Source organism: Haliotis rubra, unplaced genomic scaffold (genome assembly GCF_003918875.1).
Source record: "Haliotis rubra isolate DU_JTF1 unplaced genomic scaffold, ASM391887v1 Scf412, whole genome shotgun sequence".
In the NCBI taxonomy this organism is placed as follows: Eukaryota; Metazoa; Mollusca; class Gastropoda; order Lepetellida; family Haliotidae; genus Haliotis; species Haliotis rubra.
Genome location: NW_025767094.1, coordinates 151953 through 164996, shown reverse-complemented (window position 1 = coordinate 164996; position 13044 = coordinate 151953). Strand labels below are relative to the sequence as shown.

The 13044-nt window shown below is 40.0% G+C and overlaps 1 protein-coding gene across 2 annotated transcripts; it reads right to left on the bottom strand.

Moving 5' to 3' along the window:
* Positions 1-811: 811 nt before the first annotated feature.
* LOC124288137 (DNA-binding transcriptional regulator BolA-like) lies at positions 812-12020 on the bottom strand. 2 transcript variants are annotated; one of them, XM_046724703.1, is made up of 7 exons: positions 11922-12020; positions 11650-11732; positions 9893-9940; positions 9423-9474; positions 6079-6143; positions 2027-2095; positions 812-1445 (listed from the first exon to the last, which is right to left on the bottom strand). In XM_046724703.1, exons 1-7 carry the CDS (start codon positions 11938-11940, stop codon positions 1365-1367), a joined length of 417 nt encoding a protein of 138 aa, XP_046580659.1. In that variant the 5' UTR covers positions 11941-12020; the 3' UTR covers positions 812-1364. The 2 variants fall into 2 exon arrangements, with proteins under 2 accessions (XP_046580659.1, XP_046580660.1); XM_046724704.1 differs by having other exon boundaries at positions 11927-12014.
* Between the last annotated feature and the right edge of the window lie 1024 nt (positions 12021-13044).

Below are 13044 nucleotides of genomic sequence, written 5' to 3'. Positions count from 1 at the left end.
TGTAATGGTTCTTCATGCATACAGTGCCATCAAACATATATATGATCTTCAAATGATATAGCTGAATTTGAAAAACATAATTTGGGTATAATTACCTTCAATTTGTAAAGTTTAACTCATATATTTCTAATCAAATGCAGTTTGTATTAAAATTGACCTTTGACCATACCAAAATATTTTTTTGATGAGCATATATTTAATATTATTGTCTACAATGTTTAAATCAAAACTGTTTTGATGAAAATAGGTCAATTAAAACCATAGTTAAATAATTAATCCATCCAGTTATCAGATAAAATATTACCATAACTTAGGCTTCTAGACCATACAATCCTCACATTAAGCATGCATCAAGAAGAGGCAGCACTTACAAGAACAAAGCAATGGACATTTCCCTGGAGGCTATTACCTGGGTTGATATTGAGAGCACTGGTCCACACAATTGGGATGCGATGACATGCTACGAAATAATTCACTGAGCCTGAATTAGATGTTCCACTCAGTTGCTTCTTACCACCAGCTTATGCTGCTGGGGACGTTTTCTGGTACAGGATTCCCACAGTGGACCCCTTTTGTTATTGTCAGTTATAGAAGGGAAGGATCCATTATTCTGTCAGTGAGTGAGTGAGTATGGTTTTATGCCGCTTTTAGCAATATTCCGACAATATCATGGCGGGGGACACCAGAAATGGGCTTGTCACATGTGAGGAATCGAACACAGGTCTTCAGCGTGACGAGTGGACGCTTTAACCACAAGGCTACCCCACCGCCTCAATCTGTCTTTAAAAGAACACATGAACTTACAAAGAACAAAGATATTCACACTTTATTCACATTTCCAATTCTACATTCACTGACTCATGTTCATAATAGGCTTCCACCCAATGAATAGTTTGTTCGAGAAAGTAGGCAAACATCTTTCCAAATATTTGCACAGCAGACAAGGAAAGCACTGCATCTGCCATGCTTGCAGAGCACTACACAGAATTCCTCTAAGCCATCTTCTGCAATGGAAGCATTCAGCCTGTCTCCCAATTTATTCAACATTCCAGTTCATGTACCACAGTGATCATCCATTGCATTCACACCCTCATCTAGACAACTTGTATAGCAGTGGTCTTAATTTCTAAATTATTTCATCTTAAGTTTATTGAACATACACATTGATGCACAGCTTTAAGACTTCCAATCTAATTTATTATCGTAGCATCAGTATCCATGCTCTCCGTACACATGTTAGAAGGGAAACTGAAGAAATCTGACATCAGGTCTGCCACGACGGCCATTGTCTGTTTATCTAGTACCCATTTGACTGAACAGCATCACAAGCCAGTCCATCTCACCACACGCTGCACCCTGGGGTATCAGAGCCCTGCCCCACCACGGCAAGGTGGAGACTGACCTATCTTCTGTTCTGAGGTATTCCACTGTTCAGGAGTCTTGGCCTGAAATATAGGTGCAAGTGTACTTCATGTCAAGTCATGGACCAAACATCACAGCTACATCAGTACATCCAATCTCAGGTAAGGTGATCACAGCTGATGGTCAGACCTTGACCCCTATCTGTGTGATATTCATGCTCAACAGACATTTTGATCAACTTTCCTGACAATTTGCATCATATTACACCATGATAAGCATGGTTGAATTTAAACTGACAATGCTGTAACATCATAACATGACACTTTGTTTCAGGTCACCTGGGTAAGCCAAGATATTTTACTCAAATTAACTTCCAACACTTGTTTCATATTTCCCTTTACATTCTGTATAATTTGAGATTTCTGTGATTCAGTATCAATTGTGCCATCATTCAGACAGGCCATGAAAAATTGAATAGAACAAAAGATTGTGAACTATAAACAATTGCACACATTACAAAGTTGAAGACTTTCACTAAGAGGTAATAGCTTCAGACTGCAGGTAACAGTGTATTATATCCATACATATTCTCTGATACAATAACCTTTAAAACTATTTCTAAAATACATTAATTCACATTAATACAGATATTCCTTTTACTCACAAGAATAGAGAGAGCATGAATCTGGGTCTTCAGTTCCTGCTGTAGGGTATCATTCACCATACGATGTCTCTATAACACATGGGAAGGATTATCACTCACAACAATTATGTCCACAGAACTCAACATGACCTACTCGTCCACAGACCTCATTAGACTGGTCGATAGACCCCCATCAGTTCACAGACCTTCATATACTCTATACGCCCACACACTTCATTAGTCGATAGACCCCCATCAGTCCACACACTTTATTAGTCGATAGACCCCCATCAGTCCACAGACCTACATATACTCTATACGCCCACACACTTCATTAGTCGATAGACCCCCATCAGTCCACACACTTCATTAGTCAATAGACCCCCATCAGTCCACAGACCTCCACATACTCTATACGCCCACACCTTTCATAAGTCGATAGACCCCATCAGTCCACAGACCTTCAAATACTCTATACGCCCACACACTTCATTAGTCGATAGACCCCCATCAGTCCACACACTTCATTAGTCGATAGACCCCCATCAGTCCACAGACCTTCATATACTCTATACACCCACACACTTCATTAGTCGATAGACCCCCATCAGTCCACACACTTCATTAGTCGATAGACCCCCATCAGTCCACAGACCTTCATATACTCTATACGCCCACACACTTCATTAGTCGATAGACCCCCATCAGTCCACACACTTCATTAGTCCATAGACCTCACTAGTCCACACACTTCATTAGTCGATAGACCCCCATCAGTCCACACACTTCATTAGTCGATAGCCCCCATCAGTCCAGACCTTACATACTTCTCTAGACCCCCCATCAGTCCACACACTTCATTAGTCGATAGGCCCCCATCAGTCCAGACCTTCATATACTCTATCGCCCACACACTTCATTAGTCGATAGACCCCCATCAGTCCACAGACCTACATATTCTCTATACGCCCACACACTTCAATAGTCGATAGACCCCCATCAGTCCACACACTTCATTAGTCGATAGACCCCCATCAGTCCACAGACCTACATATACTCTATACGCCCACACACTTCATTAGTCGATAGACCCCCATCAGTCCACACACTTCATTAGTCGATAGACCCCCATCAGTCCACAGACCTCCACATACTCTATACACCCACACCTTTCATAAGTCGATAGACCCCATCAGTCCACAGACCTTCAAATACTCTATACGCCCACACACTTCATTAGTCGATAGACCCCCATCAGTCCACACACTTCATTAGTCCATAGACCCCCATCAGTCCACAGACCTTCATATACTCTATACACCCACACACTTCATTAGTCGATAGACCCCCATCAGTCCACACACTTCATTAGTCGATAGGCCCCCATCAGTCCAGACCTTCATATTCTCTATACGCCCACACACTTCATTAGTCGATAGACCCCCATCAGTCCACAGACCTACATATTCTCTATACGCCCACACACTTCAATAGTCGATAGACCCCCATCAGTCCACACACTTCATTAGTCGATAGACCCCCATCAGTCCACAGACCTACATATACTCTATATGCATTGCCACACACTTCATTAGTCGATAGACCCCATCAGTCCACAGACCTTCAAATACTCTATACGCCCACACACTTCATTAGTCGATAGTCCCCCATCAGTCCACACACTTCATTAGTCGATAGACCCCCATCAGTCCACAGACCTTCATATACTCTATACACCCACACACTTCATTAGTCGATAGACCCCCATCAGTCCACACACTTCATTAGTCGATAGACCCCCATCAGTCCACACACTTCATTAGTCCATAGACCTCATTAGTCCACACACTTCATTAGTCGATAGACCCCCATCAGTCCAGACCTTCATATACTCTATACGCCCACACACTTCATTAGTCGATAGACCCCCATCAGTCCACAGACCTACATATTCTCTATACGCCCACACACTTCATTAGTCGATAGACCCCCATCAGTCCACACACTTCATTAGTCGATAGACCCCCATCAGTCCACAGACCTACATATACTCTATATGCCCACACACTTCATTAGTCGATAGACCCCCATCAGTCCACACACTTCATTAGTCGATAGACCCCCATCAGTCCACAGACTTTCATATACTCTATCATGCAGCCCACATACTTCATTAGTCGACAGACCCCCATCAGTCCCACACACTTCATTAGTCGATAGACCCCCATCAGTCCACAGACCTTCATATACTCTATACGCCCACACACTTCATTAGTAGATAGACCCCCATCAGTCCACAGACCTCCACATACTCTATATGCCCACACACTTCATTAGTCGATAGACTCCCATCAGTCCACAGACCTTCATATACTCTATACGCCCACACACTTCATTAGTCGATAGACCCCATCAGTCCACAGACCTCCACATACCCTATACGCCCACACACTTCATTAGTCGATAGACCCCATCAGTCCACAGACCTTCATATACTCGATACGCCCACACACTTCATTAGTTGATAGACCCCATCAGCCCAGAGGCCTCAATGGTCCACATTCCATACTATTTCACCGAGCCAAATTTTTCACGGACCAACTATTTCACCAACCCAACTATTTCACCGACCAAAGTATTTCATGGACCAACTATTTCACAGACTCCAATATGCCAAGGCCCAACTATTTCACAGGTCCCACTAATTCAATATCGACCAATTTTAAGGATAACAACTCCTTTATTTCGTGACTGCGACGTTTCGGTACAGATTCTTGTATCCTTGTCAAGCAGGAATGTAACATGTAGTGGAGGCGAAGTATATACAGTGGAATCTGTCTATTATGGACTGGCCTGGGACCAACTCTTTTGTCTGGATTAGACAACTTTTGACTGTTACCGTAGACATTGCAACGATGAGTTACCGTATATTACCCTAGGTAAACCGAATTTTGAGGACCTAAAAATAACAGTCTGTAGAAGGTGGTCATCTTATCTATGGGATAAAAGTTGATTGTTGGGACTGTTATGTTAGTCCATAATCAGTAAGTGACAGAATCCGGAATATAAAGACAGCTTTAATGATAAATTAAGAACAATTTTGTCAGAACTTAGAGAGTAGTGCGGATTATGGAGAAAACCAAATTATGGACTTGACAGATTCCACTGTATACTGAATGAACAAAGAAAACAACACAATTAACATAATTGGCTAGGCAGTAAGCTCATAAAGCCAGTGACTTGGCAAAGGGAAAGGCTTGGAAGCCTACATGTCCACAGGCCCAACTATTTCAGAGACCCTACATGTCCACAGGCCCAACTATTTCAGACACCCCTACATGTCCACAGGCCCAACTATTTCAGAGACCCCTACATGTCCACAGGCCCAACTATTTCAGAGACCCCTACATGTCCACAGGCCCAACTATTTCAGAGACCCTACATGTCCACAGGCCCAACTATTTCAGAGACCCTACATGTCCACAGGGCTATTTCAGAGACCCTACTACTATTTCAGAGGCCCCTACATGTCCACAGGCCCAACTATTTCAGAGACCCCTACATGTCCACAGGCCCAACTATTTCAGACACCCCTACATGTCCACAGGCCCAACTATTTCAGACACCCCTACATGTCCACAGGCCCAACTATTTCAGAGACACTACATGTCCACAGGCCCAACTATTTCAGACACCCCTACATGTCCACAGGCCCAACTATTTCAGAGACACCCACTAGTCCACAGGCCCAACTATTTCAGAGACTCCCACTAGTCTACAGGCCCAGCTATGTCAGAGACCCCCACTAGTCCACAGGCCCAACTATTTCAGAGACACCCACTAGTCCACAGGCCCAACTATTTCAGAGACATCCACTAGTCTACAGGCCCAACTATTTCAGAGACTCCCACTAGTCCACAGGCCCAACTATTTCAGAGACCCCCACTAGTCCACAGGCCCAGCTATGTCAGAGACCCCCACTAGTCCACAGGCCCAACTATTTCAGAGACCCCCACTAGTCCACAAGTCCAACTATTTCACACACACAACTATAATTTTCATAAATACCTTACCTTAATTAGAGGCTGATTTGAAAACTTTTCCGATACAACCAAAACTTTGAAATGGCTCTCTGAACCTGCAAAGATTCAACAGTATTTTAACACTGGAAGAAATAAAAACCCATGACACAGGGTGCAGGTGGTTGTCGACAGACCAAGGTCAAAAGTGTGTTGGATCTGGGATTTGACCCCATGACAAGCAGATCCTGGTTCTAAAAGGATGCAACTGTACATGGTGGCCCACATACCCTTAAAGTTACTTACACACTGGGTTAAACAGGGAACATCCTAGCCTCAATTACAACTTCTTACCACATACAAAATAATATAGATGCATGACTAAAACGAGTGAGTGAGTAAGTGAGTGAGTGAGTGAGTGAGTGAGTGAGTGAGTGAGTGAGTGAGTGAGTGTTTTATGCCACTTTCAGCACTACTCCAGCAGTATCACAACGGCAGACGGCAGACATGAGTAGGGAATTGAACCAAGACCTTTAGCATGACAGCAAAAACCTTGACCACCATATTACCGTACCACTGCATACAGATAACAAGTCAGAAAATTGTATTTAGAGGTGACATTGACAGTAAAAAGAACAGAACCTACATCATGCAGCAGAGGATGATAACGTGATCAAAGGGAGGTAATGCCATCTTGAATCTACCCCAGTTGGCCATCCTTCTCAGTGGCAACAAGTGAGAACGAAAATAGGTTTAATGAAGGGTTCAAGATGATTGTACTTGCATAGCAAACGAGTCCCCTTAACACCCGGTGTTGAGCAGAGAAACAAGAAGTACAGTATATAGACTCTGTTGGTTGAATGCAATCAGGGGATTGAATGCCCAACCTTCCACTCCATGGGCAGATACTGAATCCACTACACCATTGAGACGGTGAATCTGTGTCTAACACTGGTTTCAATGTGCAACAAACTTTCGCATTCTTACAGATATCTCAGTGATATAATAGTTATTACAAATGAATGTAGGCAAAATACCACTTTCAGCAGTATTTCAGTCATATCATATGTAAGCTTAATGTGAAAGAAAGTCAGAAGGGATGCATCTGTTACCACGACGATGTAACCCAGGAGTAGAGGCTTGGTGCTGACTAACCAAGAATCAAAATCAGGGTGAATCTGGGATTTGAAGCCACAAACAGTACAAACTTGCATTAAACAGTAAACTTAAATTTAAAAGTACAAAGGAAATTTCAGTCCCTTTATAGGAGAATACGAGTGAATTGCAATAATTTGCTGGGTGAAAGATAAAGTCATCAGAAACATATTCCCAAATTTTCAATTAAAAATTATGTATAACAATGTTTTAATCGCGAAAACAGTTTCTGTAAATCTCAGCTTCAGCCATTATGCATTTTCGCTGGAAACCACGTGACCTTTCCGCTCGTGACGTCAAATGTGCCTGGAGTCCGCCATATTGCCAAAGACCAAGAGCTACAGTAGTACAAATCGTGTTGTTTCTGTCGATTTGTTAAATGGTACGATGGTGTATTGCATTGCCGGGGATGCACGGCATCATCGAACACGGGAAAGAACCACCATATCTTCTGTTTTTAAAGGGAAATGACAGATTTCGGCAGGAGAAATGCACCGATCATTCAGAGTCGGACGCATATGAAAGAGACATGCATGCATGGGGTATGGAAATCCCCAAGATAGACTGAAGAAGGAAAAGTACCCACGGGATTCATTTATACTCCATCATTCCCTGTAACAACTTACTGTCAGTGGTATTTTTAACATAAATTAAATCAAGTCCGATTGCCCCTGCTACAAATTGACCCAGCAAATTTGGTCAAATTTGGTCAAATTGGCCCAGTCAAAATGCCCCAATTTATTTAAAATGAATAAATATAGGCCATAAATGCATAGTTTTGTCAACTTTGATATTATGTTCTTCACATATAAGTATATACATAGTTATGAGTTTACTAATGAAACATTTATCAGAAATATTACTTCCTAATAACTTTTATATGAAGAACATAATATCATAATAGTTGACAAAACCTATGCATTTACGGCATATAAATAAATTGAACAAATTAGAATGAATGACAAAATTTGCTGGGGCATTTTGTAGCTGGGGCAGTTCGACTTGTACACATGAGATATATATTATCAAAATCAGTAAGAGACTTCACATGAGCTTGAAAATGTTTCGCTATAACGTTCTTTTCGATTTGGAAACCGAAACATTGCCTAATACAATGGCAAATCATGAAGTACTTGTTGCTTTCATTGTTTTCCATTTTGTCCATTTACGCACGTCGGCATCAGACTCGCTATTTGTCAGTAGTGTGTGCCGTGAAAGTTGTTCTGTATTCTCATTGGCTGACAAGATGTCATTCTAAGGCTATGACCGAGTACCATAACTATTTCCATAACCAAACAATGGGGAAACATACGTTGTCCTGACTAGTATTTTATAATTCACCAGTTTTCGGGAATAACTTATCTGCGTCGCAAATATTATCTCTGCTCGACCAGGCTGGGATCTTGTACCGAGACTTGATACGTTATTAATGAGACCTAGGATCCTAATTTTCTTCAAGAAAATAATTCCAGTGTAATTTTTGAAGCAGATAATTTTTATTTTCCCTCGTCTGAAGCATAATTATTTTGTTTTTAAATCCCAGACACCCTACAGTCACCAATTTGACACAAAATGAACTGTAATCACATTTAAAAAAAAAAATTCTCAGGAACTGGTCAAATATTTATAGGGGTGAGTTTGCTGGCTGGAACTGTATGACATTTTGCTGACAAATAGTAATCTTGTTAAATGATATGGTCTATTTTTAAATTTATTTTGACCTCAAGCGGTGCCTCCATTTTGCTTGATTCTTCTTCGTCATCTTCAGAGGAAGATTGTCAGAAATGACATCAGGAACATCTTTTACTGCTTCAGAATCCACGGACGCTGTTAAGTTGTGATGTAAAATCAAAGAGGAAGCCATCAGCCACAGGCACTTATGATGTCATGTCACGTGATACCCCCTCTGCTCATTAACTGTCGGGTGTTTCCGTAATAGGCGGAACTACGAGTACGTTTTTGTGTTTTTATTGCTATTTTACAAACTTTTTGTTCAATTTTAATCACGGAATGTGACTTTTAGAATATCCTTTACAACATGTACAATATATCAAAAGTTTTGTTTTCGTTTGTATTCTCCTTTAAATCCATTTAAGTGTAAAGTATGCATGTCAGGGAGAGCACATAAAATCTCGAAATCATCATCATAAGGGTGTTTTACTTGTCTCAGCATAGTGATCTTTTTCATTCAATATTGCAAACAAAATATTTGGTTCAGATGTTTGAGTGGAGGATTCTATTACCTTTGGGAACATTGTGCATGTGACTTTCATTGATGACCTCCAGGACTTCTGGCTGTAGAACAATCAGGGAAATTGAAATAACCAAATTCAAACATAATAATAAGAATTATCAGAACGCACTTAGCAGTATAATTTTTCAGCATTAACCTTCATTGGATAAATAGTATAATTAACCAACAGGGATTTATCGACACCTTCTTTGAGACATAAGTGCAAATAACAGTAAAAATTCCCAGTTTGAAGTAAAAAATTCCTCCTGCCTCATAATTTGCAAAAATTAACGTAAAAAGTACAATAAAAAAATATCCTGATTTTTTACCAACTCGCATGCCATGGTCACTTAGTTTGACAAAGACACCCAACTTTAAGATGGCAAGAGATCTATCCGTATGTCCTGTATCATACAAAACTCAACATACAGCCAGAAATATGAACAGCATTGTATACTTTTACAAACAAAGTAAGCCCACCTGGAAGGCATCTGCCAGCTTCTTTTTGATGGAGGTTTCAACAGGCCTCTGAAACACAGTATCATAAACTTTCACATTTGGTTTCTGGTACACCTAAGGGGGGTAACTCTGCACAGTAAATTGCAGTGTTTCAGACAACTTGAGTAACCATTCTGTCCCATTCACTGATCAATGAAGGGGGGCAACTCATCATGACAATGCTCCAACAAAATTAAACTTCAAATCAACACTTGAAACTCTATTCCTGCCTTAATATTTACACATCTCTATATTAAGGCTGTAACGATTCACTCGCATATTCGGTGAATCAAACCGTAGCCCTGCATGAATTCAATTCGTTATTCGTGGTCACTAGAACCGAATATTAACGAATATTTACGATTTCTTTAAGGGAGCATGTTTTACTTGAACCGTTATGTCCTTTCCAAAGTGAGATATGCAAGAATGGAACATGTACTAGCATTGCAGTATTGCAAGTCATGTTAGTTTGCCAAGACTGCACATGATACTGTCGATTATAACAATTACATACCAAATTTGAGTGTAATGAGATCACTGGTTATTGCTGTGACAAATTAACACTGTCAACATGGCCGTTCCATACTGTACATCAATCACTTAACTACAATATTGTATTCGGGAATAATTATTGATATTCGTTATCCAATATTCATGATACGTATCATATTCGCCACATAGTGTATTCATTGCAGCCCTACCCTATATGTAGATGGATGAGCTTGGAAGTATATTCAGTTTCAACTTCTAACACTTTGGTGTTTAAGACACATTTCCTGAAATCAGGGGTGGAAATAACTTTAAAATTGCTAGTGTACTCCGGTACAGTGGCACATGTAAAATCACTTGCCCTGATCATTTTTCTACTTTACCGGCCGTTTTCTTGTTGCTTTTTTAAATAAACAACATTATTAACATTGGAAAGTCAACTGGACACCGGTACAGCGTGATATACAAGTTTGCTTGCCTGACAGAAAAAAACACTGGACTCGGACGTCGGGCAATGGGTTATTTCCACTCCTGTGAAATACATTTACATCTCACATGTTTCAGTTTAATTTGCATGTCCCTCTTTATTATTCTGGGTAGGTGTATGTAGTAATGGATTAAATGTTTCAGAACTATGTACTGTGTTCAATATTTCTAAGTAGTCAAGTCGTATTGTGTTGAGAACTGTATTATAACTATCTCTGAATAACACTATAGGAATGTGAGTGAGTTGGCCTTAACGCCACTGCTACCAGTATTCCAGTTATGATCATGGTGTGTCAGGTTTATGTGGAGGAAAGCGATTCAGTTCTCAGACATTTACCACTTTGGTGAAGATGGTGAAAACAACATGTATGTGTGTGGTACTGACAAAACAAGAAACATGGTCAGTGTGAACTGGGATTGAAATCATGAGTTTCTAGCATGCCCACGGAACAACTTTGCAAAGTGAATACAATGCATTTGATGTTGGGTCATTCATGGCTTTCACTGAATACCAACCATGATTGGTAATGGTCTGGAAAAACACTCAAAACAAATGTACCACAAAGTGTATGGAGCTTTTTCCACCACAATCAATGCCAAGAAATATAGGTAAAATACACAAGAAAATATCAATTGTGATGTAAATGGTTGATCTTATGAAGAGTGCTACAGGATTACCTGGTCAGTGGGCATTTAGTATGGTACATTTATACTGTATTCTAAGTTTGGGTGTTTGACATTACATATATCTACTTGTCTTTTACCTCATTCACAGCATCTCCCATACTGCGACACAACTGAGGTATTCCAATTTGGGCCCTTCTAATACTTTGAACACACGCAAAAGCTGAAAAACAATACACATGATGAAACATTCATGATATACCATGTAAAATTATGGAATTTAGTCTGTATCATATTGTTCCACTGTACTGTAATTCATGGCATTTTTAAGACATGGTTGTCCATCGTGCTTTTCTGTTTATGAAAATCTACCCTCAGCTAACTGCCACAGTTCAACTTTTAATAAACATACCTGACCTAAGTGATTGCATCCCCAGCTGACTGAATGACGGATCACGTCCCCACGTTCATCGAATCGTCTATATGCACGACGTCGTGTATATTGTGGTACAATATACACGACTGGATAATTTCCAACCCCGGTTTGCAACACGCGCTGTGATTGGTAGATTGCTTGTAAACCGGTTACAAACCCTTGTACCGCCGGAGAACAAGCGTTACATTAAACTGGGCCCTGTCTCGCATATCACATTATATTGGTACTCGAATGTCTTAATCAGAGGTACAGATAAGCTGCGTGTCTGCGTAAATTAAGTAAATATCTATGTGAAAATTCAATTCCTATTAAGACTCTTGCATAAATAAGTACGATACATTTTTTTGTAAATACTCAATAAATGTGATCTTACATGTATACACACAAAAATGTCAAATCTTAGCTTGCGTACCGGTGGATAAATAAAATAACATGATATTGGGACATTCTATTTCAGAACATGAACTTGGCAACTTGTAGTTTTTCTTATCGTTTCTCATAATACAGATCAAATATAAATAACAAACACTCACATTTAAACTTTATTGTATTTTTAAAGTTAATGGAAATAGTAAAATACCCAATTGAGTTTGAGTAAGATATTTTTTAGTTACTCAAAGGAAAATTAGGATGCCCAATTGGGATGAGTATAAGCGAGTACATACCCCAAAAAGGTATCTGTAGCTCTGCTTAAATACTTATATTAATATATATATATAACTCCCAGTCAAGACATTCGGTCATGTGGTCCTATAGTAGGATCGACCGAACTCATGCCCGCAATGTATTCAGGCATTCTGTACATATTTGTAAGCGAATGCCAAGTTTAATTACTTACCCTCAATATATATTGTTCTCGTTCTGTATGTGTTTGGAATAGCAATGATGAAATGGGTTCGAAGGACATGCCCATTTACACAGTCTACGAAGCCCTGTTAACTTTATTTCCTCAAGGGATAATAATCACAATCATTCCTGACATTGATTTTTTGTTGCATTAAAAATATATGACATAAATATGTTTCACTTGTGTTGTGTGTTCTTGACTCCACACCTCTTGCCCCCTGTTGTTACAAGCCACTAATTTGTACCGCTAGTC

What these genes read in the sequence shown, in the direction of transcription:
- LOC124288137 (XM_046724703.1), bottom strand. An exon ending in AGCTGGCAGATGCCTTCCAG is followed by an intron (nt 9,475 to 9,892) that starts GTGGGCTTACTT and finishes ATTGTTCTACAG; the next exon opens with CCAGAAGTCCTGGAGGTCAT. An exon ending in TTCATGCTCTCTCTATTCTT is followed by an intron (nt 1,446 to 2,026) that starts GTGAGTAAAAGG and finishes CCTATATTTCAG; the next exon opens with GCCAAGACTCCTGAACAGTG.